This window comes from Bufo gargarizans, chromosome 4 (assembly GCF_014858855.1).
Source record: "Bufo gargarizans isolate SCDJY-AF-19 chromosome 4, ASM1485885v1, whole genome shotgun sequence".
Lineage (NCBI taxonomy): Eukaryota > Metazoa > Chordata > Amphibia > Anura > Bufonidae > Bufo > Bufo gargarizans.
In genome coordinates this window covers 54596011-54621682 of record NC_058083.1, presented here as the reverse complement: position 1 = coordinate 54621682, position 25672 = coordinate 54596011, and the positions used below count along the sequence as shown (strand labels likewise).

Sequence of the window (25672 nt, the reverse complement as noted above, 5' to 3'; positions counted from 1 at the left end):
AAAAAGACGACTGAGAGGAGATCTAATTACTATGTATAAATATATCAGGGGTCAGTACAGAGATCTCTCCCATCATCAATTTATCCCCAGGACTGTGACTGTGACGAGGGGACATCCTCTGCGTCTGGAGGAAAGAAGGTTTGTACACAAACATAGAAGAGGATTCTTTACGGTAAGAGCAGTGACACTATGGAGCTCTCTGCCTGAGGAGGTGGTGATGGTGAGTACAATAAAGGAATTCAGGAGGGGCCTGGATGTATTTCTGGAGCGTAATAATATTACAGGCTATAGCTACTAGAGAGGGGTCGCTGATCCAGGGAGGTATTCCGATTGCCTGATTGGAGACGGGAAGGAATTTTTTCCCCCTAAAATAAAAATTTTTTACTTCTACTTCATGAGAATATTTTTCCTTTCTCTGGATCAACTTGCAGGATGACAGGCCGAACTGGATGGACGGAGGCATCTTCAGTCTTATAGACCATGTAACTGTCGTCTGAATGCAGCCTAATGGGGTCGTCCAGCACCCTGACAATTTTTACCAAAAGCTTATAATGGTAAAAAATAAACTCACAGACAACAAAATAAATCCTCCCCCACTGTGACGGCAGCGGAGGAGAGCACAGAAAGCAGAGAATATCACCCGGGCTAGGAGCTAGAAATCCACTAGATGGCAGCAGAGAACAAGGCAGATTTCCCCCACATTGAGCACATGTATCAATCTATGGGACAAGTGGAAATCGTGCTGACAACTATGAGTGGTAGAGCGCTCAGCAGGCAGTATCACACAGGATAGGATTAGATACACAGCTCAGCAGGCAGTATCACACAGGATAGGATTAGATACACAGCTCAGCAGGCAGTATCACACAGGATAGGATTAGATACACAGCTCAGCAGGCAGTATCACACAGGATAGGATTAGATACACAGCTCAGCAGGCAGTATCACACAGGATAGGATTAGATACACAGCTCGGCAGGCAGTATCACACAGGATAGGATTAGATACACAGCTCGGCAGGCAGTATCACACAGGATAGGATTAGATACACAGCTCAGCAGACAGTATCACACAGGATAGGATTAGATACACAGCTCAGCAGACAGGTATCACACAGGATAGGATTAGATACACAGCTCAGCAGACAGTATCACACAGGATAGGATTAGATACACAGCTCAGCAGACAGTATCACACAGGATAGGATTAGATACACAGCTCAGCAGACAGTATCACACAGGATAGGATTAGATACACAGCTCAGCAAGCAGTATCACACAGGATAGGATTAGATACACAGCTCAGCAGACAGTATCACACAGGATAGGATTAGATACACAGCTCAGCAGACAGTATCACACAGGATAGGATTAGATACACAGCTCAGCAGGCAGTATCACACAGGATAGGATTAGATACACAGCTCAGCAGGCAGTATCACACAGGATAGGATTAGATACACAGCTCAGCAGACAGTATCACACAGGATAGGATTAGATACACAGCTCAGCAGGCAGTATCACACAGGATAGGATTAGATACACAGCTCAGCAGGCAGTATCACACAGGATAGGATTAGATACACAGCTCAGCAGGCAGTATCACACAGGATAGGATTAGATACACAGCTCAGCAGGCAGTATCACACAGGATAGGATTAGATACACAGCTCAGCAGGCAGTATCACACAGGATAGGATTAGATACACAGCTCAGCAGGACAGTATCACACAGGATAGGATTAGATACACAGCTCAGCAGACAGTATCACACAGGATAGGATTAGATACACAGCTCAGCAGACAGTATCACACAGGATAGGATTAGATACACAGCTCAGCAGGCAGTATCACACAGGATAGGATTAGATACACAGCTCAGCAGGCAGTATCACACAGGATAGGATTAGATACACAGCTCAGCAGCAGTATCACACAGGATAGGATTAGATACACAGCTCAGCAGACAGTATCACACAGGATAGGATTAGATACACAGCTCAGCAGGCAGTATCACACAGGATAGGATTAGATACACAGCTCAGCAGGACAGTATCACACAGGATAGGATTAGATACACAGCTCAGCAGGCAGTATCACACAGGATAGGATTAGATACACAGCTCAGCAGACAGTATCACACAGGATAGGATTAGATACACAGCTCAGCAGACAGTATCACACAGGATAGGATTAGATACACAGCTCAGCAGACAGTATCACACAGGATAGGATTAGATACACAGCTCAGCAGACAGTATCACACAGGATAGGATTAGATACACAGCTCAGCAGACAGTATCACACAGGATAGGATTAGATACACAGCTCAGCAGACAGTATCACACAGGATAGGATTAGATACACAGCTCAGCAGACAGTATCACACAGGATAGGATTAGATACACAGCTCAGCAGGCAGTATCACACAGGATAGGATTAGATACACAGCTCAGCAGACAGTATCACACAGGATAGGATTAGATACACAGCTCAGCAGGCAGTATCACACAGGATAGGATTAGATACACAGCTCAGCAGGCAGTATCACACAGGATAGGATTAGATACACAGCTCAGCAGGACAGTATCACACAGGATAGGATTAGATACACAGCTCAGCAGACAGTATCACACAGGATAGGATTAGATACACAGCTCAGCAGGCAGTATCACACAGGATAGGATTAGATACACAGCTCAGCAGGCAGTATCACACAGGATAGGATTAGATACACAGCTCAGCAGACAGTATCACACAGGATAGGATTAGATACACAGCTCAGCAGGCAGTATCACACAGGATAGGATTAGATACACAGCTCAGCAGACAGTATCACACAGGATAGGATTAGATACACAGCTCAGCAGGCAGTATCACACAGGATAGGATTAGATACACAGCTCAGCAGCAGTATCACACAGGATAGGATTAGATACACAGCTCAGCAGGCAGTATCACACAGGATAGGATTAGATACACAGCTCAGCAGGCAGTATCACACAGGATAGGATTAGATACACAGCTCAGCAGACAGTATCACACAGGATAGGATTAGATACACAGCTCAGCAGGACAGTATCACACAGGATAGGATTAGATACACAGCTCAGCAGACAGTATCACACAGGATAGGATTAGATACACAGCTCAGCAGGCAGTATCACACAGGATAGGATTAGATACACAGCTCAGCAGGCAGTATCACACAGGATAGGATTAGATACACAGCTCAGCAGGACAGTATCACACAGGATAGGATTAGATACACAGCTCAGCAGACAGTATCACACAGGATAGGATTAGATACACAGCTCAGCAGGCAGTATCACACAGGATAGGATTAGATACACAGCTCAGCAGGACAGTATCACACAGGATAGGATTAGATACACAGCTCAGCAGACAGTATCACACAGGATAGGATTAGATACACAGCTCAGCAGGACAGTATCACACAGGATAGGATTAGATACACAGCTCAGCAGGCAGTATCACACAGGATAGGATTAGATACACAGCTCAGCAGGACAGTATCACACAGGATAGGATTAGATACACAGCTCAGCAGACAGTATCACACAGGATAGGATTAGATACACAGCTCAGCAGACAGTATCACACAGGATAGGATTAGATACACAGCTCAGCAGACAGTATCACACAGGATAGGATTAGATACACAGCTCAGCAGACAGTATCACACAGGATAGGATTAGATACACAGCTCAGCAGACAGTATCACACAGGATAGGATTAGATACACAGCTCAGCAGACAGTATCACACAGGATAGGATTAGATACACAGCTCAGCAGACAGTATCACACAGGATAGGATTAGATACACAGCTCAGCAGACAGTATCACACAGGATAGGATTAGATACACAGCTCAGCAGACAGTATCACACAGGATAGGATTAGATACACAGCTCAGCAGACAGTATCACACAGGATAGGATTAGATACACAGCTCAGCAGGCAGTATCACACAGGATAGGATTAGATACACAGCTCAGCAGACAGTATCACACAGGATAGGATTAGATACACAGCTCAGCAGACAGTATCACACAGGATAGGATTAGATACACAGCTCAGCAGACAGTATCACACAGGATAGGATTAGATACACAGCTCAGCAGGCAGTATCACACAGGATAGGATTAGATACACAGCTCAGCAGGCAGTATCACACAGGATAGGATTAGATACACAGCTCAGCAGGACAGTATCACACAGGATAGGATTAGATACACAGCTCAGCAGGACAGTATCACACAGGATAGGATTAGATACACAGCTCAGCAGACAGTATCACACAGGATAGGATTAGATACACAGCTCAGCAGGCAGTATCACACAGGATAGGATTAGATACACAGCTCAGCAGGCAGTATCACACAGGATAGGATTAGATACACAGCTCAGCAGGCAGTATCACACAGGATAGGATTAGATACACAGCTCAGCAGGACAGTATCACACAGGATAGGATTAGATACACAGCTCAGCAGGCAGTATCACACAGGATAGGATTAGATACACAGCTCAGCAGGCAGTATCACACAGGATAGGATTAGATACACAGCTCAGCAGGCAGTATCACACAGGATAGGATTAGATACACAGCTCAGCAGACAGTATCACACAGGATAGGATTAGATACACAGCTCAGCAGGCAGTATCACACAGGATAGGATTAGATACACAGGCTCAGCAGGCAGTATCACACAGGATAGGATTAGATACACGGCTCAGCAGGCAGTATCACACAGGATAGGATTAGATACACGGCTCAGCAGGCAGTATCACACAGGATAGGATTAGATACACGGCTCAGCAGGCAGTATCACACAGGATAGGATCAGATACACGGCTCAGCAGGCAGTATCACACAGGATAGGATCAGATACACGGCTCAGCAGGCAGTATCACACAGGATAGGATCAGATACACGGCTCAGCAGGCAGTATCACACAGGATAGGATCAGATACACAGCTCAGCAGGCAGTATCACACAGGATAGGATTAGATACACAGCTCAGCAGGCAGTATCACACAGTATAGGATTAGATACACAGCTCAGCAGACAGTATCACACAGGATAGGATTAGATACACAGCTCAGCAGACAGTATCACACAGGATAGGATTAGATACACAGCTCAGCAGACAGTATCACACAGGATAGGATTAGATACACAGCTCAGCAGACAGTATCACACAGGATTGGATTAGATACACAGCTCAGCAGGCAGTATCACACAGGATAGGATTAGATACACAGCTCAGCAGGCAGTATCACACAGGATAGGATTAGATACACAGCTCAGCAGACAGTATCACACAGGAAAGGATTAGATACACAGCTCAGCAGACAGTATCACACAGGATAGGATTAGATACACAGCTCGCCAGGCAGTATCACACAGGATTAGATTAGATACACAGCTCAGCAGACAGTATCACACAGGATTAGATACACAGCTCGCCAGGCAGTATCACACAGGATTAGATTAGATACACAGCCTATCACAGTCTGTTATGTAACTGTTGCGGTCTTTCACTTCCCTTCACTATAACACAGCAAAGCTTCCCACAATAAACATGGCGTCTCGTGGCTTCACATGTGAACTGCACAGGCGCATTAACAATTTTTTCCCCCTCAACATTGGATGTTCAAAGTTCCCGTCACTGATTGGCTGAAGACCCGCGCACCATGACGCCGCTTGCGCATGCGCATCCGTCCCCGCAGGCTGTATGCTTTTTGCACGCTACTTATTAGCAATCAGAGGGTCAGTATGATATCGGAGCCCGGTGATTGGCTGGCATGGTGACATGTCCCCGCCCACCTCATGGCTTCAAGGCTCGCAGGAGAAAACGCTCGTCCTTGTGTGAGGAGATTCGTCCGCGGCGGCTGCGGTCAGGAGGACGGGACAGGTACCGTGCGTGGTGCCGCTACTACTACAAGTCCCAGCATTCCCTGCGCCCCCATGTGCTGTGTGCAGTCATAGAAGCGCAGCAATGTGCACGGCGTGTGGTGATCGCAGGCGGTACTGACCGCGGGGCATGCTGGGACGTGTAGTTCATTGTGGGGTATGCTGGGTTTTGTTGTCCCTCACCACGTGCGGGTCATTATTGCTGTGACTTCACAGGGGGGCATGCTGGGATTTGTAGTTCCTCTGTGCTTCACAGGGGGGGCATGCTGGGATTTGTAGTTCCTCTGTGCTTCACAGGGCGGCATGCTGGGGTTAGTAGTTCGCTGTGTAGGTCGTTCTCGCCGGACGTGGGGCGTCCCTGCGCAGCACGCCCCTCAGTGATACCTGTACAGGTGACATGTCTGCCCACTGGAAACAATGTAACGCGTTATCTGTACAGGCTCCTATCTCCTCCAGGTGGCGCTGTGCCCGGATCCTCCATTCTTCTCTAACTTGTCATTATGAGTAATCCGCATCATGTGACCACGGATTTGGATCCGTCCGTGTTTAACTCTTTATTTTCTGCCTCTCAGGAAAACCTGAGCCGTCCAAATGAGATGAACTTTGGTTCCCTCCTGAAACTCCTGATCGGTGACACAGCAGAGCTGCAGTTCTGTCGCAGGTGCGTCCGCCTCTGGTAATATGTAATTGGTTATCTGCCCTCTGAGCGAGGCAGAAGATCTCACCCCGGACCTTCACCCTGGCACCGAACATCAGCTCTGGAGGAAAGGTCACAAGACATCCAGTCACTGGAGGTCATGAGAGGAAGTTCTAAAATATCACCTGCAGTCCCATGTAACACCACAGATAAGACAGTGATAGTTCTGAGTACAGATAATGTAGTAGCTGTCACCTGCAGTCCCATGTAACAGCGCACACACAGTTGGTTTTCCCCTGTGCTGGACGTTCACTCTTGTTCCCTCTCCTCTTGCAGAAGTGATTTGTCTGTTTGGGGGTCGGTCGTCCGCTGGTGATGACGGGGGGGCAGTGACCGGTAAGTGCATTCTGATAATCCGGAACGTCTCTGGCGGTTTCCGCACTGGGAGTCGCCGTTCCCGGAGTCTTCCTCCTGATGTGGAGGGTTTTCTGGTTTTATGTTGGTTTTGCTCTTTACACACCAAAATTTCTACAATTTCCTAATAGACTTAGTTCCATCCCTGCCTGTTGTCAGGAGCTCTGCTTGCTGTCAGGCAGTAACCCTTTCCTCAGCTAAGAGGCGGAGACGATTGTATCAGTCTACACAATGCAGTAAACACTCCGGACCGACACATTGTAACGGAGTCACAGAGCATTGTCTGCACTGGGTACAACTGTATCCTCTTCCCAGCTGAGAGCAGCCCTGGCTGTGAATGTTCCCATTCACTGACAGCAGGCAGAGATTTTGGCTATGGTTAACCCCTTCTCCCCTGGGTCAGTTTTTCACCTTCCGATTTCTGTAAATCTGACCTGTCACATTCTGTGGTGATCACTCTGGATCGCTTCTACGTATCGAAGCCATTCTGAGACTGTTTTCTCAGGGCACATCGTACTTCATGTTGGTGGTAAACATGAATAAAAAAAATCCCAAATTAGCAATTTCTCTGCGATGCTTCACGTTGGCATCACTTTGTAAAGCCTCTTTTACACGGGCGCCACGGATTTTGTCCGGATTCATTGCATCAAACCCGCGCGAGTAGGCACGCAATTTCAGTCAGTTTTGTCTGTAATTGCGTTACGTTTTTTTTCCGCACAAGTGCAATGCATTTTGCACGCGCGTGATAAAAAAAAAAAACTGAATGTGGTACACAGACCCCGACTTCTTCGCAGAAGTTCTGTAGAGTTTCTTATTTTCCCTTTATAACCATGTTATAAGGGAAAATAATACAGTAAATTGACTTTAATGGGGTCGCGGGGCTCCTCATCGTCTCCTAGCAACTATCTGTGAAAATCGCACCGCCTCCGCACGTGCTTGTGATTTTTCACGCTGCCCCATTCACTTCTATGGGGCCTGCGTTGCGGGGAAAACGCAGATTATAAAAGATGCTGTGTGTTTTTTTTTTTTTTCCCCCCCCCCCCAAACCCACATTTTTAGGACCAGTTCAGGTCTGAAGTCCCTTTGTGGGGCTTGCATTCCAATTTTTATTTTCCCTGTAATACAGCAAGGGTTAACAGCAACAAACCTTAATATTTATTACCCTGATGTGTAACAGGTGAACTGCTGTATGGGCGCATGGTAGGGCGCAGAAGGGAAGGAGCGATATATGGATTTTGAAGGGCAGATTCCACTGTGATCATTTTAAGTTGCCATGTTGCAGTTGAAGACCCCCTGACGCACCCCTAGAGTAGTAACTTCTCTCTTTTCTAGGCCAGTGACATCACATACATCAGTCACGTGGTCTAGGAGGAGCTCGGTCCCATAGAAGTGAACGGGTCCGGGCTGTAATACCAAGCACAGCCACTATACAATGTACGGTGCTGTTTTAGAGAGCTGCGGTGATCGCTACGGCTTCCTGTAACGGCTGATCGGTGGGGGGGGGGGGGGGTGAGGACTCCGACCCGGTGTGTCTATTAAAGGGGTTTTTCAGAACCCTCCAGACAGTTCACCAGTATCTGATCAGTGGGGGTGGGGTCCGATACCTGGGACACCCGCCAATCAGCTGTTTGAGAAGGCACTGGCGCAACCTTCTCTCCGCACAGCGCCATATAATGTATAGTGGTGGTGTTTGGTATTACAGCCTAGCACCATTCACTTCAATGGGGTTGAGCTTTGTCTCAGTCATGTGACTGAAGAACAGCTGATTGGTGGGGGTCCCGGGTGTCGGCCCCCCACTGATCAAATACTGGTAACTTAGGTCATCACATCAGTTAGAAATCCTCTGAAAATCCTTGCAGCAAGCAGAGATCTTAAAAAATTGTTAGTAAGGGCTCATGCTCACAGCCGTTACCCTGCAATACACGGGGTAATGGCCGCGTGCACCCCACATCACGGATGCGCACCCTTTCACTCGAATGGGTACACAAACCCAGAGATGTGGTGCGGAAGCACGGATCGGAAGTGCTTCCGTGGCGTTTCTGGCTGCGCCTCCGCACCACAAAAAAGCGGTTGGATGCGGATTGCGGACCCCATTCAAGTGAATGGGTCTGTGATCCGCATTTGGCTTCCCCGCGGTCGGTGCCCATGCATTGCGGTCCGCAGCACGGAGCCCTTGCGTTTGTGAGCTGCAGGTTGTGCAGTATATCTATACAGCTATTCATCTATACGTTACACTCGTAGACAGCCGCAGCTTTGATTACCACCTTCCGGTGAGTTTCCCTGGTAACAGAGTGGACTGGGAGGGGGTCTCGCCAGCCGGGGGTTGGGCTGTATTGCTGCATGTCGCGCTGTCGCTTTAATTGCAGGCAGTAATTACTGCCATTGACGCAGACAGAAGAAGCGCCTCTTCCCTCCTTCCTATTTTGAGTATTTTCGTCTGCCGCCCTCGCTGTGCGCCGTCGTACACCGGTGGGGTGAAGTCGGGGTACACAGACGGCGGTGGGTGATGCTTAGGAAGGGGCTTCTAGGCTTGAGGTTCTCAGCCTCTGTAGAAAGCTAAAAATAGAAAAAAAATACCCGCCTCATCCACTTGCAGGCTCTGCGCGGTTTATTATAAAGGACCTGCGCTCAGCGTGATGTCATCAGGCGCTCATGCTGGGAGCATACTGTGATGTCATCACAGGTCCTCTTCAATCAAGAGAGGAGCGGCGGCCTCTGAGCGTGCAAGTGGATGAGGGGAATTTACCTATATTTTTTCTACAGCAAAACATTACTGCTTGTGGCCACTATGGGGGGCGTTATTACTGCTGGGGTCCATTGTGGGGGACATTATGCGCACTGAAGGGGTTAGTAACTTTATTAAAAAGCCAATGAAATTCATCCGTTTTTATTGACCATGAAAATGGATGCGGAAATAGTTGAGAAGTGGTCATGAAAAACGGAAAATGTTTGTTAATGGACTCGTTTTTTATTTTATGCATGCATGTAGCGCTCCGGACTCGCAGCACAGCACCCGTCCCGACCTCCCAGCACTGCCGGGGTCACATGGCATCCTAAATCAATATAATGCTATGTGATTCCCCGCGCGGTGCTGGGAGGTCGGGACGGGTGCTCTCCCTGACGCACACTGAGTCTGATGTGTGGGACTCGCTCCTGTGCACACGAAACATGGCTTGGTTCTGCATCCGAGCCGCACTTTTTGCAGCTTGGGTGCGGACCCATTCACTTCAATGGGGCTGCAAAATATGCGAACAGTACTCCGTGTGCTGCCCGCATCCGATGCTCCGTTCCGTAGCCCCGCAAAAAAATAAAATAGAACATGTCCTATTCTTGTCCGTTTTGCGGACAAGGAAAGGCATTGTTACAATGGATCTGCAAAAAAACGGATGCCCTACAGACGTCATCCGTGTTTTATATATAATAAATTTTTATTTATTTTTTTAACAGCCTGGAATCTTGTTAATGGGTACGGGACGGGCTCCGATCCTAGCTATACATTGACTCCCATATAACAATCGCTGTTAATGAGTGACTGCGGGATGCCGGAGTCAGTTGGGTTCAGATCTCATCCTGCAAGATGGCGGCAGCTGGACTGGGGCGATCAGCGTCTGTTTCCATAAATTTAGGAAAAGTGGCGGGTCCCCAATATCTGCAGAATGGAGGAGCTGACCTTAACTTTAATGCCGATCCCGGCCACGTAACACCCCCCCCCCCCCCCCCCCCCTTAGATGCACCAGTCAATGGTGACCGAGGGAGGCTGTAGGGAGCCAAGGGGTTAAAAGTAAAAACTAGACCACAATGGCAAGGGGTTAAAGGGCTGCCTTATTAAAAGGGTCGCAACAGACCTAGTGGAAAAAAGGACGCCGCCCCTTTAAATTTGTTGGGTTTTGTTGTTTCCTGTCACATTGTTAAAATCCTGTTTGCAGGAAACCTGGGTGACAACCAGACCATCGCTCAGGATTCACTTTTATGATGGGGATATAACTATGGCGGATATTTAAAGGGGTTGTACGACCTGATTTCCCCCCCCCCCCCCCTCGTGTTTACACGCCTGCAGCGGTGATGTGACCGTACACCCCTCGTGACCGCTGCAGCCTGAAGGGAACTGATGGTGTCACGTCTCCTCAGGACCGCAGCTGTGCATTCGCTTCCATGGGTTTGTGTGCGCCAACTCCACAGCATCAGCAGATTGTAAGAAATGACATGACTGGGGGGAAAAAAAAGTTTTTAAAGTAAAACCGTCATTTTTTTTAAATTTTTATTTGCTAGTTTATTAGAGCTAGGCATGTATACCTGAGTCAGTCTGTCAGTGATTGCCAAAAGATCTGTAATTACCTTATAATAGCTTTCATTAATGTCCTCTGTCCCTTTAAAAGACCGTTGCTATGGCTCCTCTGTCTGTGACTAGAAAGGAGGGGCGGGCCTTCACACTGCATGCCTGCATTAGGCTTCAGAGTGAGGAGGCGTGTCTCTCAGTAATCCAATCTGATTGGCTGGCAGGAAGCTGCTGGTTACAGCAGTTTGTATGTGACCTGAGGGAAAGCAGTTTTGGCCTCAGAGAACTGGCAGAGGAGCCATCTTGAGAAGATCCTCATAATGTAGGATGCAAAACTCAAGGAAAACAGTGATAAGTGAAGAAACTAAAGATTGCTTTATGCATAATGCTGCTGCAGCAGTAACATATGCTTAAAAAATAAATAAAAAAAATAATGAAAATATGACAGCTATCCTTTAAATCCTCCGTGTCAGTTCATACTGCAAGGGGTGACATTCCCTTATGTCTCACACCGGTTTTGCGGAGGGAACAGGAGAAAATGAGCAGCGGAAATTACGCCAAGTGCAGCTTCTGCTTAAATGCTGGACTGCATGGTGAGGAACCACAGATTGTCTCCAGGGGAAAAAAAAGTCGCAGTTTGATTGCCCGGTGACCAAAAATCCAGCAGTGTTGGGTTTGTATTTTTTGCAGCGGTTACGCCATGTTGCATCGGGACTCCGTGGACAAACATTGTGACGCCCGATAAGACAAAGTCCCGCTTTTTAACAAGCCTTGAGACCTGATAAAGGGGGAACTAGCCTATCCCTCTAAAGGGGTGTTTCCATGTCGGACAATGGGGGCATGTCGCTAGGATATGCCAGTATTGTCTGATAGGTGCTGGTCCCATCGCTAACACAAGGCTGGAAAAGTGGTGGCCGGCGGTGCCAGGTGTGGCCACCCCCCAAGGCTTTCTATTGGCCCGCCACAAACAGCGGAGTGGCACGCTCGGCTATTGTCAGAATCCCCATAGAGATGAATGGGAGCGCACCGCACTTGCGCGGCCACCTCTCCCATTCGTTTCTATGGGGCTGACGGAAATGGCAGAGCCACCACTCGCCTTTTTCGGCAGCCCAATAGAAATGAATGAATGGAGGGCGGCCGTGCATGCGCAGTGCACCCTCCTGGACTTTATCAGCTCCGTTTAGGAGGTAGGTGTGTGACTCGAACAGACAATGGGTGGGGGCATATCCTAGCGCTATGTCCCCCATTGTCTCAGATGACACAACTTCTAAGTATGTCGTCAAGCGTCCTGCGAGATTACTAAGCAAATGAGCCGGCTCGCAAGATGGGGGCAATTAAAAATTCTAATTTAAAGGGGTTTTCCAGGACTTTATAACTGATGACCTATCCTCTGGTATCTGATCGGTGGTGGTCCGACGCCCAGGACCCTCGCTGCTCAGCTATTCGAGGAGACAGTGGTTCTTCTCGCAGCTTTCCCTAGGCTAGTGATGTCACGTGGCCTAGGGTCAGCACAGACGCTATACAATGTGCTTGGTGAGCGGAGAGAAGACCCCCGGTCTAGGGTTGTGACTTTGCCTCTGTTTTCTTCAGGTCAGGTTTTGTGATGTCATATGGGGGTCGGGTGGTTGTCCTAAACGTGTGCCACGTATGAACGTGCTGGAGTGCCGGCACGCTCCCTCTTCTGTGGCCTGTTTAAACTCTTACAAGTGCGGGCCCGACATCGCTGCCGCCTCCTAGCGCAGGGTAAGAAGCCAAGCCCTGCTAATGTGGAGCCATTAGACACTTACCTCCAAAATGTGACCTTTTAATTAGTACAAGACGTTGACGTCTTCCAGTGATGGGCGAGTACAGCGCCCCACCATCTCTGGAATTCCCATAGAAATTAACAGAGCGGCTGCACACATGCCCGACCGGCTGCTCTGTTCATTTCCTTCAAACAAATGGAATATCCCTTTAAGGCAAGCACAGCCAGAGGGCAAAAATCCTGAAAATGCAGCCATGTTACCTGCTCAGCCACCACTTGGCCATTGCAGCAGATTAACCAGTTGTTCTACCATCTTCGTTCCGCGGCCCCATAAAAAGAAAAAGCAACATGTCGTCTTGTCCATGGAACGGACAAGGATAGTCCTGCTCTATTGAGGGCCGGCCATTCCGTTCCATGAAAATGCACACGGCCGGCTCAAAACGGACACGGTCACATGCATGAGGCCTTGACTTTTTTTCATTGCTGGTTTTTCCATGACTGGGGCTGATGTATAAGGGTCCTTTAACGCGGACCGATTATCAGGCATGAACTAATTGCCTGATCGCCACGTTTTTGCCTCCGCCGTATGGGGACAAGTGAGTGATACAGCGATCGCGCATCCCTGTAGTAAATCACTGTTCCTGGGCAGCCGATCCTTGTGTAGACGGCACAACCTGCTGAACGGGAACAGGGATTTTTGGTGCCAGGAGAAGACCATCATCTGGTGGATGATCGGGTGATCGCAGGAACCTCGACCACAGGCCGATTATTGGGAACGAGCCTTTCTTACAAACGCTCATTTCCGATAATTGGTCTGGTTACAGGCTGTACGTAGAGTTGATCTGGACCTGCTAAGACCCGGCAGCTCACGCACATACACGACTATCATATGCGGCCGTTTCCTGAGCTGTGTGCGCCGTGCACGTTGGGAGCTATTTACACCGCTATGGGAAAAAAAAAGTCTCTGCCTTCTCTACGCCCGGCTTCCTGCAACTGAATAGTCCTTGTGCAGGAACGTTCTTGTCGCGTTCGGAGTTGTCGGCCAATAGTTACATATGATAGACCCCCTAGCTTATGATGATCGGATCGGCTTAAAATTGTGTCCCATCTCTGGATGCATGAAAGTATTTGCTTAAAGGGGTTGTCCACTTTTAACTATTGATGGGCCTATCCCCAGGTCATCAATATCGGATCTGCAGAGTTCCACTCTTGGCGCTGCCTTCTCTGCTCGGTTTACCTGCTCACCGCAGTGGCGAACAAGTGAAGACTACAGAACTGTCCCATAGAAGTTAATGGGGGCGCCATGCTTGTAAATACACTGCTCGTTGCTGCAGCGAGCAGATTAACAGGGCATCGGTACCCAGGTACTAGTAGGTACCAAAGCCGACTTTGGATCCCGGTTTTAAAAGGATTTCAAGTTTAAAAATCGAGGTTCGAGGTTATTCCGTGGAGCCCATACAATTGAAGACGGATCTCCGTACGGCATTCAAACGACCGTCGCGACACTAGTCGTTAGTATAAAACTTCCAGAAAACCCCTTTAAGTGCTTAGGATAAAGAACTTGCATCACCGGTTGAGTAGGCGTCCTTCTCATTAGATATTCAGGTTTAGGTGGTCGGTGGGTGTTTGATCAGAAGATGCAGGTAGATTTAACCCTGACTCTGTAGCTTTAAATGGAATACATTTTTTAAATGGTTTTATTTCAGCGCTAATCCTGGATTATAGGAGATTTAGGAGTTTTCAGGGATTATTGGCGTCTCGCTGCTTATTTACGCTCCATGGAATTCCTCGTATCCCAGATCGGAGGGGATGCTGGGCTGTGAGCGCCCATGGCGGCAGCGTATGCCGGGGGTGACCTGTTGCTGCTACCTTGCCGCCTCCTCTGGGGATTGGAGGATGGATGCGCAGCACCTGTACACTATCGGTATATAATGTACAGAGCCACGACTCCAGTCGGCTCTCCTTGTCTCTCTTAGGCCCCCCTAATTAACCCTTCAGGGGCTCGTTTAGAGGCTACATTGTAATAGTGATGTAACGGCACAGTCCTCCCGCCGCCGGCATCTGATACCACAGCCACCGGTGCCCAGACCGAGCCTTTGGCACACTCGTGTATCTGCACAGTCACTGTTGCCCGACCTTTCCCCCTCATTCCTTTAAAGACGGGGTTATCCTGCCTCGGATATGTCGGAAAGGTGGGGGGATATCGACCGTCAGCTCTGCGCCTCACCTGTCACCCGGGTGTGTTGAACTGGGCACAAAGTGAATTCCAATAATTCGAAACCTAATGTCTGCTCTGAAGATAAGTTCATCTGTCTGGTGACCCCTGAGGTTGGGCTTCTTATATCTGCTTGAGGGAAAGTTGGGTGATGACTATGCAAAGACCTTGAGAGACTTGGGCGGCTCAGGCGCTTCAATGAATGGCTGATAACAGGGAGCAGTAGACTGTATTTGGAGACTGGGAGATAGCATAGGGTATTGTCCTGTACTCCTTGGCTTAGGGGATCTGATAATAAGCGGCAGCCGGAGACTTTCCCACAGTCCTGAGATGATGGGATCACAATGATTAACTGTAATGTAATTAGTGACTACCATATGACTATCATAGTGTGATGTGGGGAGGGGCACCGAGGGGGGGTGGGTGCTGTGGATTGACTTTGTGTAAATAAAGGCTTTGGGTTCATATCAGAAGTCCCGACGCAGTGCTGATGCGTCCTCCCTGTGACCACCCATTGACTTCATCCGTGGTCTAGTCTGGGTTTGATGGCAAGAATTGCAGAGCCTTGGAGTCTATACCCTGGATGGATGACTATTGGGTGAGTCTACGATGGAGAAGGATTTGGGTGTAATTATTGATCATAAACTGAATTCTCAATGCCAGTCTGCTGCTTCAAAAGCCAACAATATATTGTCCTGTTTTAAGAACAAACTGGCTTCTGGAGAAGAGGCTCTCGTTTAACCCCTTTATAAAAGCATCGGTGTCACCAGATCTTGAGTAGATAGTCCAGTTTTGGGCACCAGTCCATAAAAAAAAAAATAGATCTGCCTAAAGACTAGGAGCCATGGAAGATCTGTTATCAAAACTAAATGTATTTATTTATCCTTGAGAAGAGAAGATTGAGGGGGGCATGATGTCTTTATGTATATGGTCCATGTCATAACCTACGCAATAATTTTCTTTCATGGACCCAGCGGAGAACATGAGGTCTCAGGATTTAGTAAGGGCTGATGTTGTGGAGAGATACAAGAAGGGGTTGGGTGTCCTTCTTGTGGAGCACATTATATGTAGTTACTGATATTATTATAGAATATGGATCCTGTGATTTGTCCAATCGCGAGCAGGAAGGAGTTGGGTCTCCGCCGTTATTTTTTCCTTCCTCTGGTTGAGCTTGATAGACTTTTTGTTTTTGTGTTGCTCCAACCCTGTAATTATATTATAACCTGTTTGGGGAATTTTTCTTAGTTCTAGCTGACCTCTTACCTCCAGTACTACAACTGATTGTGTCTTTTCACGTTGGGACTGTTGTCTGTCGATTAGTAATGGCAATGTTTCTTAATTGCTGGGTGGGAGTGGAGGAGAGATCTAAGGGGAGAACAGCATCTGAGGAGTCCAGGAGTGGTCGAGAGATCTAGGGGGAAGGGGCAGAACCAGAGGAGTGGTGGAGAAAAGAGAGATGGAGGGGAGGGGGCTGCACCAGAGGAGTGATGGAGACATCAAGAGGAAAGGGCAGCACGGGAAGGTCAGCAGTGCCAGAGAGATCTAAGGGGAAAGGGGCAACACCAGAGGAGTCCAGGAGTGGTCGAGAGATCTAGGGGGAAGGGGCAGCACCAGAGGAGTTCTGGAGAAAAGAGATGGAGGGGAAGGTGCGGCACCAGAGGAGTGGTTGAGACATCTAGAGGAAAGGGCAGCACGGGATGGTAGAAGTGCCAGAGAGATCTAAGGGGAAAGGGCATCATAAAAGGACTTTGGGAATGGAAGAGATATGTACGGGGGAGGAGGGGCAGCAGCAAAGTAGTTCTGCTGGAGGACTGCAGCAAGCCGATTATAGCGGGATCTCAGGAGGAGACTTTTTAGTGGCGGTCTAACACATTATGTTTTTTAATGTTCCTGTTTGCTTAATTTTTATTACTGGACTTCAGCCTGTGCCGCGCTCCTCTGCAGAGTAAAGCATTAACCTCTTTATGACTGGACCACTGATTAACCCCTGACTGGATTTTCTTTTTCCAGGTTTAAATACCACTCTTCAGATCTGGCGTCCATCACTTCCATGGAGCACAGGCGAGCTCCGCGTCAGGCTTCGATATTATGACACGTGGACGGTCATCGCGTGGAATCGCTGAGAACACTACGTTGGCTATATCTGATCCATTGTAAGTGACCGGGCAGCGTCACGCCATCCGGCAGCCATGAGGTTCACCACGGTGGATTACATCATCTTTGCTCTGCTGCTCATCCTGTCCTCGGCCATCGGACTGTATTACGCGCTGAGCGGAGGGAAGCAGCGCACCACCCAGGAGTTTCTGCTGGCCAATCGCAACATGGGGTTCATTCCGGTGTCCCTTTCCCTCCTGGCGACCTTTCAGTCGGCAGTGGCCATTCTTGGCGTCCCGTCGGAGATATACCGGTTTGGGACGGAGTACTGGTTCCTCGGCTGCTCCTATATCCTGGGGCTGCTCATCCCGGCGTACATCTTCATCCCCGTCTTCTACCGGCTGCGGCTCACCAGCACCTACGAGGTACCACCCGTGACCAACCTCTAATGTCAGTAATTGTGTTCTTCCATTGTGTCTGTTTCTGGGAAAGATGGGTGGTGACCAATATTACAGCTCCTGCTCGGGTTGTCCTCCAGCTTTCCCTGGCTCCTAAGTCTGTCCTGGTAGCTGGTGATGCTTCCCTTACCCTTGGATTGCTGTATGACAACTCCCACAGCGGGGTACAATGTCAGGCGTAGTTGTCCCCTGACTTTCCTTGTTCTAACCTTGCAGGACTGTGTATATTTTGAAGCCAGTATTGGGGGAGGGGGCGCACTAATAGTACCGGCCGTTATCAGGATTATTACATGATGGCTCCAAGGTCACGGGTCAATCACGGATTTATTATGTCTGTATCTGCTGATTCTGATAATGGAGGGCTGATCACGTTGCCTTGTGTTATCAGCCCCACGTGGAGAATTCCTCCAGCGCCGCGTGCCGCACTCCATACCTGCTTCTCTCCATCCCCGTGCAGGCGGAGCAGGGTTTATTAACCAAAGATAATGTCTTCCATGGCCCCATCACATGTGGGGTGGAGGATGAGACCAGAGTGTCTACCAGGGCTATGGGGCTGCCAAGGGCAACCGTGCCCTCCCGAAACCTGTGAGAATTGCGCGCCCCTCCCTTATAACCTGTCTCTCTTCTCTCGTAGTACCTGGAATTGCGGTTTAATAAAGCCGCGCGGCTCTGCGGCACCATCACCTTCATATTCCAGATGGTGAGTCCCGTCATCTTCTATCTTCCCTGCGCCCGCGCACTGAACGGAAGGTGTTGTGGGATCCCATGAGGCAAATAAAGGAGAACCGATATTTATTGTAATAGTGGAATAAGGTTTTGTTCACTGGCAGCAAGCGGAGATCCTGAAAAGGGAGGATTTCCTGAAGGCTGCGGGGACGGCCATCTCTTCATGTTTTATACTTTGCTGCTATTGTGAAATCTACAGGCCGGGGCGAGCCCATGACAACACTTCCTGTTTGTTTTCCTTTTTTTTTACCTGCAAGAAATGGAAGGTTTTTCTATTGCAAATCGCCCCAACGGATTGGAAAAATGCGGAGGAGAAGAGCATGGCTAGTGGTGATGCAAGGCACTGTATTTCAGCCGTGTGCCGTATACGTTGTGCAGGCGGAGGCGCACATTAACCTGTTGTATCCTGTAGTCTTATGGTTATTCAGTAACCTGTATGGTAGCTGTGGGCACTATGACAAGGGTCTGCGCACAGCTCTGCTATTCCGCACAAATCTGCCTAACTAAAATAAACTTCTCCTCCTTCTTCTCTATTTTCTGCAGGTTATCTACATGGGGGTGGTCCTGTACGCTCCGGCCCTGGCCTTTAATGCAGGTAATTCAGCTTAAAGGGCTATTCCCATCTTGGACACTGGAGGCATATCGCAAAGTGATGGAGGACGCACCACACACGTGTGGCCCCCTCTTCATTTTCTATGGGAGAGCTGAAAATGGCCAAGTGCTAGCTCGGCTACTTAAATAAGCCCCATAGAAGTGAATGAAGCGTGCCGCTTGGCTATTTTCATCGGTCCAATAGAAATGAATGGAAGGCGGCCACGCACAGGTGGTGCGACCTCCAGCACTTTGCAGGCACCATTCTAAAGAGCGATGTGCCCCCAATGTCCAAGATGGGAATACCCCTTCAGTAATGAGTGGAGAAGTGATATATCCAGTGTTGTAGCCTTATACACTAGTAGTAGGGAGGAGAAGATCCTCCTCTGTCTTCTGCCCTGTCTTCTGCACCCTCCTCCTTTACTCCTGCGCTCTTCTTTTTTCTATCCCCTTCTCCTTTGCTCCTGCCCCCTCCTCCTTTAGGCTAGGTCTACACGATGACAGTTGTCGCGCGACAGGGCACAACTACGCTGCGACATTTTGTCACACAACAACTTTTATATTGGTAGTCTGTGGTGTCACACTGCGACAGTCGCAGAAAAATCCATCTCTAATGTATTTTTTGCGACCGGGTCAGTGCGACACCAAAGACTACAATTATAAAAAATGACGCGTTAAATTTGGTGTGACAAAATGTCGTCGTGTAGACCTAGCCTTACTCCTGCACTCTGTACTTTCCTGCCCCTCCTCTTTTGCTCCTGCACCCTGCTTCCCCCTGCGCTCTGCTCACTTCTGCCCCCTTCTCCTTTGTTCCTGCCCCCTTCTCCTTTGCTCCTGCCCCCTTCTCCTTTGCTCCTGCCCCCTTCTCCTTTGCTCCTGCCCCCTTCTCCTTTGCTCCTGCCCCCTTCTCCTTTGCTCCTGCCCCCTTCTCCTTTGCTCCTGCCCCCTTCTCCTTTGCTCCTGCCCCCTTCTCCTTTGCTCCTGCCCTCTGCTCTCTCCTTGCCGCCCTCCTCCTCCTTTGCTCCTGCCCCCTGCTTTCTCCTGCCTCTGCTCTTTCCCCCTCCCCCTTTGCTCCTGCCCCTTGCTCTTTGCCGCCCTCCTGCCCCTTGCTCTCTTTGCCGCCCTCCTCCTTTGCTCCTGCGCTCTGCTCTCTCCTGCCCCTCCTCCTTTGCTCCTGCCCCTTGCTCTCTCTTTGCCGCTCTCCTCCTTTGCTCCTGCCCCCTCCCCTTTGCTCCTGCGCTGTAGAAGTATTACATATGTGCAGTTTGTCAGAAGTTTCAGACCTCCCCCATCAGTCCTTTTTTAGAATTAGAAATTTATTTTATTTTTTCCTCTTTTGTTGTTGCAGTGACTGGGATCAGCCTCTGGGGGGTGGTACTGACTATGGGACTGGTCTGCACATTGTACACCACACTGGTAAGGTTTACTTTGGGTTGACTGGTTACTATCAGTCCTTGTATAGGAGGAGGGTGGCGGCTCTCCCTCCCCCGGCCTGTCTGTGTTGCGGTATTAGGGCGCCCTCTGTGGATACTGTAGAACGTCTTTGGGTGCAGCAGTCGTCTCCTTCTCCCTATATCTTCCGGCACTTGTCTCTGCAGCGCCCCCATCAGTCATTGCTGATTACCATATCCTCCTCTTCCTCTCCTCCATACAGGGTGGGCTGAAAGCCGTTATCTGGACAGACGTCATTCAGACCCTGGTGATGTTCGCAGGCCAGCTGGCGGTCATCATAGTCGGCACATCAAAGGTTGGCAGCATACAGGAGGTGTGGAACATCACCATGTCGCATGATAAGATCTCCGGGATAAAGTGAGTGCTGATTCTGCCCTGAAACATTGCAACGAAAAACACCTCAGGGGCCACAGCTGGGAGGGTTACCTGTTCCTATCCATGTAGCCTGCTGATAGACTTGACACTGTGGTACCCAAATCCATCGCCAACCAGCCATGTGAGGTGGGGAGGGGACGTATCAAAATCCTTCTCAGGTGAAGCCATTCGGAAGGTCCAGCCTAACTCATGGAGTCTGACAACCCAGTTGGATATGGGTTGTCAGTAGATCCATCATGTATACATTAAGGGACTCCGTCCAAACTGGACTGGGTGCAGTTAGACCCCCACCAATCGGATATCCTGAGGATAGGTCCTCGCTAATCTACTTCTATCAATGTTAGGGTTTACCTGCAGAACTGATGGACCTGATCAGTCGGTCTCCAGAGGAGAGGACATGGGTAACTCTTCTGAGTGTAGTCCCTAATGATAGGCTTGTGCTATGCTTCCTTCCTTCGAAATCCCCCTCTGTTTTCTCTTCTTGGAGTCTGTAGTAAATAGTAGTCACTCCAGTAACCATGTCTTGTGTGCATAGAACATGGACAGTAACTGAGTGTTGGGTACATGGCATCAGCCATTAGTGACCTAAAATTGCTCTTACCACAGTTACCATGGTTGTACCGATTTACAGTGTCGTATACCAGTGACCTGATGTCTGTGCCCCGTGGAATCCTGGGTGATATCCAGGAGGAAATGGGTAGGGGCATAAAGGTTCCAGCATAGGACTGCCCTATTTCGGGGCAATGATCCTGTTGGCCCAAGACGGGCTGTACAGGTATCCTCTGTAGTAGGGATGCCCAGACCAACCTGCGGCCCTCCAGCTGTTGCAAAACTACAACTCCCAGCATGCCTGGGCAGCCTACAGCAGGGCATGGTGGGAATTGTAGTTTTGCAACAGCTGGAGGGCCGTAGGTTGGGCATCACTGATCTATAGGGTAAGCGGTGTATAGGTGGTCGGAAACCCTGGCGCCTTCACTATAATGTGGTGCTTAGCTTTATTTGGGGAGTTTATATTTTGGGTCATACAAGTCACATTTTAAGCAAATCCTAAATCTCCCTTAGAGTGGAGACGGAGCACTATCCCTCACCTTGTGCCCTGTACTTTACTGAATGCTCCATTCTGATTTTTAGCTTTAACCCAGACCCGTTTGTGCGCCATTCCGTATGGTCTCTTGGCATCGGAGGAATTTTCCTAATGTTGTCCTTGTATGGGGTGAACCAAGCACAAGTGCAGAGATATCTCAGCTCCCGGACGGAGAGGGAGGCCATCTTGTAAGTATCTGTAACGTGGTATTTATAGAAAAAATTAGAATTTCTGTCCCAAGGTGCACACATTACTGATCCTGTATTGTACTCCAGAGCTGTACTCACTGTTCTGCTGGTGGAGTCAGTGTACATACATTACTTATCCTGTACTGATCCTGAGTCACATCCTGTATTATACTCCAGAGCTGCACTCACTATTCTGCTGGTGCAGTCACTGTGTACATGCATTACATTACTTATCCTGTACTAATCCTGAGTTACATCCTGTATTATACTCCAGAGCTGCACTCACTATTCTGCTGACTTCTCATCTAAAATATCCTTTCCTTCCCTGCTTGTTCAGGGTCTGCACAGAGCTTGCTAGATTTGTGATGTTGTTATACCGGTGTACTGTAACTGTATAACTTCAGTGACAATGCAGTGATGTGAGCGGTTTTACAGTAGTGCAGAGGAATTTGCTGTCTTTCTATCTTCTCCACCCTCCCAGACCTCTATGATGACTTCTCCTTTCCTGCCTGGACATCTTTGTCTCCTTACTTCTCCAGCTCCTACTTGCCATCCATAGAAAAACAAATCTCCACTACCAAACCTTTATCACTGTCCTGCTGCTGCCAGTAGCGTGCTTGTTGCTGCCCCTCGTAGATTGCCGCCGTAGGCACCAGACTCCCCAGTGCTTATGGCATAACGTGGACTGAATCTCAAGGATTTTCTGGATTTCTCCCGCCAGGTCCTGTTACGCGGTGTTCCCCTGCCAGCAGCTGGTCTTGGCTCTGGGTTGTCTCACCGGACTGGTGATGTTTGCCTATTACCAGAAGAATGAAATCCAGAACCCAGAGATGATTGCAGTCCCAGACCAGGTGAGCCCCATGCCCTTGAACTAGACAATGGTTGGGTCTGGTATAATGGGAACCTCTTCAGCTTTGCTCCTTAGTGGCCTTTTCACAACAGTCTCTAGTCTAAGCGCAGCATGGGTCTCGCACTAGAGATGCTGCGGTTGCTACTGGTCGTGGCATTTAAGGGGTTAGAGGGAGGGAGCATCCTCTCTGAGGCATGCCAGTACACTGCAGCCAGAGGCCTGCTGAAGACCCCCAGTTCTACCCTGTGTATACGCCCTATTAGGATGTGCCAGACGCGCAGCCTGGTGGTGCCTGTCAGTAAAGAACTGACCGTATAATACACTGTACTGCATAAGCGGTACAGTGTATTATAGAAGCAATCAGAAGATCGCCTGTCAAAGTCCCCTTGTGGCTCTAATACGCAAAATAAAATGAAGGGGAAAAAAATTGCTTTGTCAATAAGGCACAAAACAGGCTGGTCACTGAGGGGTTAAGGCCCATCCTGCATTTCCTAACCCGTGCTTGTATACAGATTGGAAACAATCAAGAAGCAGGAGCTACCCGATTCAGAATTCCCCGCAGAAGGGAATGAGAAAGTGATGAGGAATACAAAGCTGACAAACTAATAAGTTTCCTAATTTTAAAAATATACATATTTTTGTACTGATGGGAGTATGTCATGATTTCTGCTTGCTTTCGATGAATGGAAAGCTTATTCACATTTAAGGCTATTGTCACACTAGCGTTGTTGGGTTCTGGCAGGCAGTTCCAGCAACGGATCCAGAAATCCGTCTGCAAACGGATATCATTTGTTTATGGATCCGGATCCGTCTGACAAATGCTCTGAAATATCGGATCCGTCTCTTCGGTGTCATCTGAAAAAAAATGGATCCGGTATTCATTTTTTTTTTTTTTTTTTTTTTTTTTTGTACATTCAGACAGGAAGACCAGATCCGGCACTAATGCATTTTAATAGAAATTAATGCCGGATCTGGTGTTCCAGAATTTTTGCGGGAGAAAATACCGCAGCACGCTGCGATATATTTTCTCTGCCCAAATGCCGTAAAAAGGACGGAACAAAAGACATACTGAACGGATTGCTTTCCATTCAGAATGCATTAGGACCAAACTGATTTTATTATTTTTCCGGTATAACACGCTAGTGTGAAAATACCCTAAGGAGAGATTTCCGCGCGGGTGGAATGCGTGAGGTGAACGCATTGCATCCGGACCCATTCATTTCTATGGGGCTGTGCACATGAGCGGTGATTTTCACACATCACTCGCAGCATGCTCTATTTTGTGTGTTTTTCCTGCAACGCAGGCCTATAGAAGTGAATGGGGCTGGGTGAAAATCGCAAGGAAGTGCGGATGCGGTGTGATTTTTCACGCATGGTTGCTAGACTATCGGGATGGGGACCCGATCTTCATTATTTTCCCTATACATTGTTATAAGGGAAAAATAATAGCATTCTTAATACAGAATGCATAGTACAATAGGGATGGAGGGGTAAAAAAAAATTTAACTCTCCTTAATCCACTTGTTCGCGCAGCCCGACTTCTCTTCTTTCTTCTTCTTTGAGGAAAAAGACCTGTGGTGATGTGACGGACCATGTGATGAGCGCACAGGTCCTTTTCCTCCTTATCATTAAAGAAGAAAAAGAGAAGCCGGGCTGCGCGAACAAGTGGATTATGATGAGTTAAATTATTCATTTTTTTTTTTTTTTTTTTTTTACCCCTCCAGCGCTATTGTACTATGCATTCTGTATTAAGAATGTATTATTTTCCCTTATAACCATGTTATAAGGGAAAATAATACAATCTACACAACGCCTAACCCAAACCCGAACTACTGTGAAGAAGTCAGAGTTCAAGTTTGGGTGCCAAACATGGCTTTTTTTTTCTCTCGTGCGCATGCAAAATGCATTAAAATGCTTTGCACTCGCGCGGAAAAATCGTGCATTTTCCAGCGATGCACCCGCATCCTATCCGACCCAAATCCGTGACATCTGTGTGAAAGAGGCCTAAGAGAACCAGTCTAGTCCCAGGATTTTCAAGCTTAGGCTGTAAACAATGTTTGCATTCGCTGACAACAAGCAGAGATCTTGAAGTATATTAGCAGGCTGAATGTCTTCTCAATGAGCTTCATTTTATGCAAGAGAGCCCCTTTAAAGGGGCGCAAGGAAGCTGTGGGAGTTGTTAGACGCTTGTTGGGCACATTCCAAGATGGAGGCAGTGAGTTCCCCAAGAATCTGTGTCTTAAAGGGACTTGGGATCATTCAAGATGCCCACAGACCAGAAACTGCACACGATACGTTCTGCAGGTGCTTGGGGAGTAGGTCACTTGGTGGGAGGGGCATATTATGAGGAAGAGGCGGAGTCATGTTGTGGTTTCCTGTTTGGACGATCACTTTGATGGTTGTGGTTTCCCCGCTGTAGTTGGTGCTGTACTTTGTCATGGACATCCTGAAGGACTTCCCTGGTCTCCCCGGACTCTTTGTGGCCTGTCTCTTCAGCGGAGCCCTCAGGTGAGTTTGTGACCTTCGCCTCTTACCACCCTTCTCATATACATGGGTATGATGTAGCAGAGCTGAACGCGTTAATGTAGCTCTTAGTGATGTCACAATGACTCTATGGTGTTACATAGGA

At 48.5% G+C, this 25672-nt stretch overlaps 1 protein-coding gene across 6 annotated transcripts in view; it reads left to right on the top strand.

Moving 5' to 3' along the window:
- The first annotated feature begins 5803 nt into the window (after positions 1-5803).
- The window catches only part of SLC5A6 (solute carrier family 5 member 6), a 30442-nt gene continuing 10573 nt past the window's right edge, over positions 5804-25672 (top strand). For 2 of the 6 annotated variants that reach the window (XM_044289404.1, XM_044289399.1), the window contains exons 1-11: positions 5810-5940; positions 6512-6600; positions 6913-6972; positions 17236-17744; positions 18412-18477; positions 19047-19098; positions 20443-20510; positions 20749-20903; positions 22053-22193; positions 22915-23044; positions 25463-25551. In XM_044289404.1, the coding sequence (XP_044145339.1) occupies positions 17415-17744; positions 18412-18477; positions 19047-19098; positions 20443-20510; positions 20749-20903; positions 22053-22193; positions 22915-23044; positions 25463-25551 (1031 nt within the window). In that variant the 5' untranslated portion in view covers positions 5810-5940; positions 6512-6600; positions 6913-6972; positions 17236-17414. Of the gene's footprint in view, positions 5941-6511; positions 6601-6912; positions 6973-15695; positions 15824-17235; positions 17745-18411; positions 18478-19046; positions 19099-20442; positions 20511-20748; positions 20904-22052; positions 22194-22914; positions 23045-25462; positions 25552-25672 lie in introns of those variants that run through there. The other 4 variants (XM_044289401.1, XM_044289400.1, XM_044289403.1 and 1 more) reach the window with 4 other exon arrangements.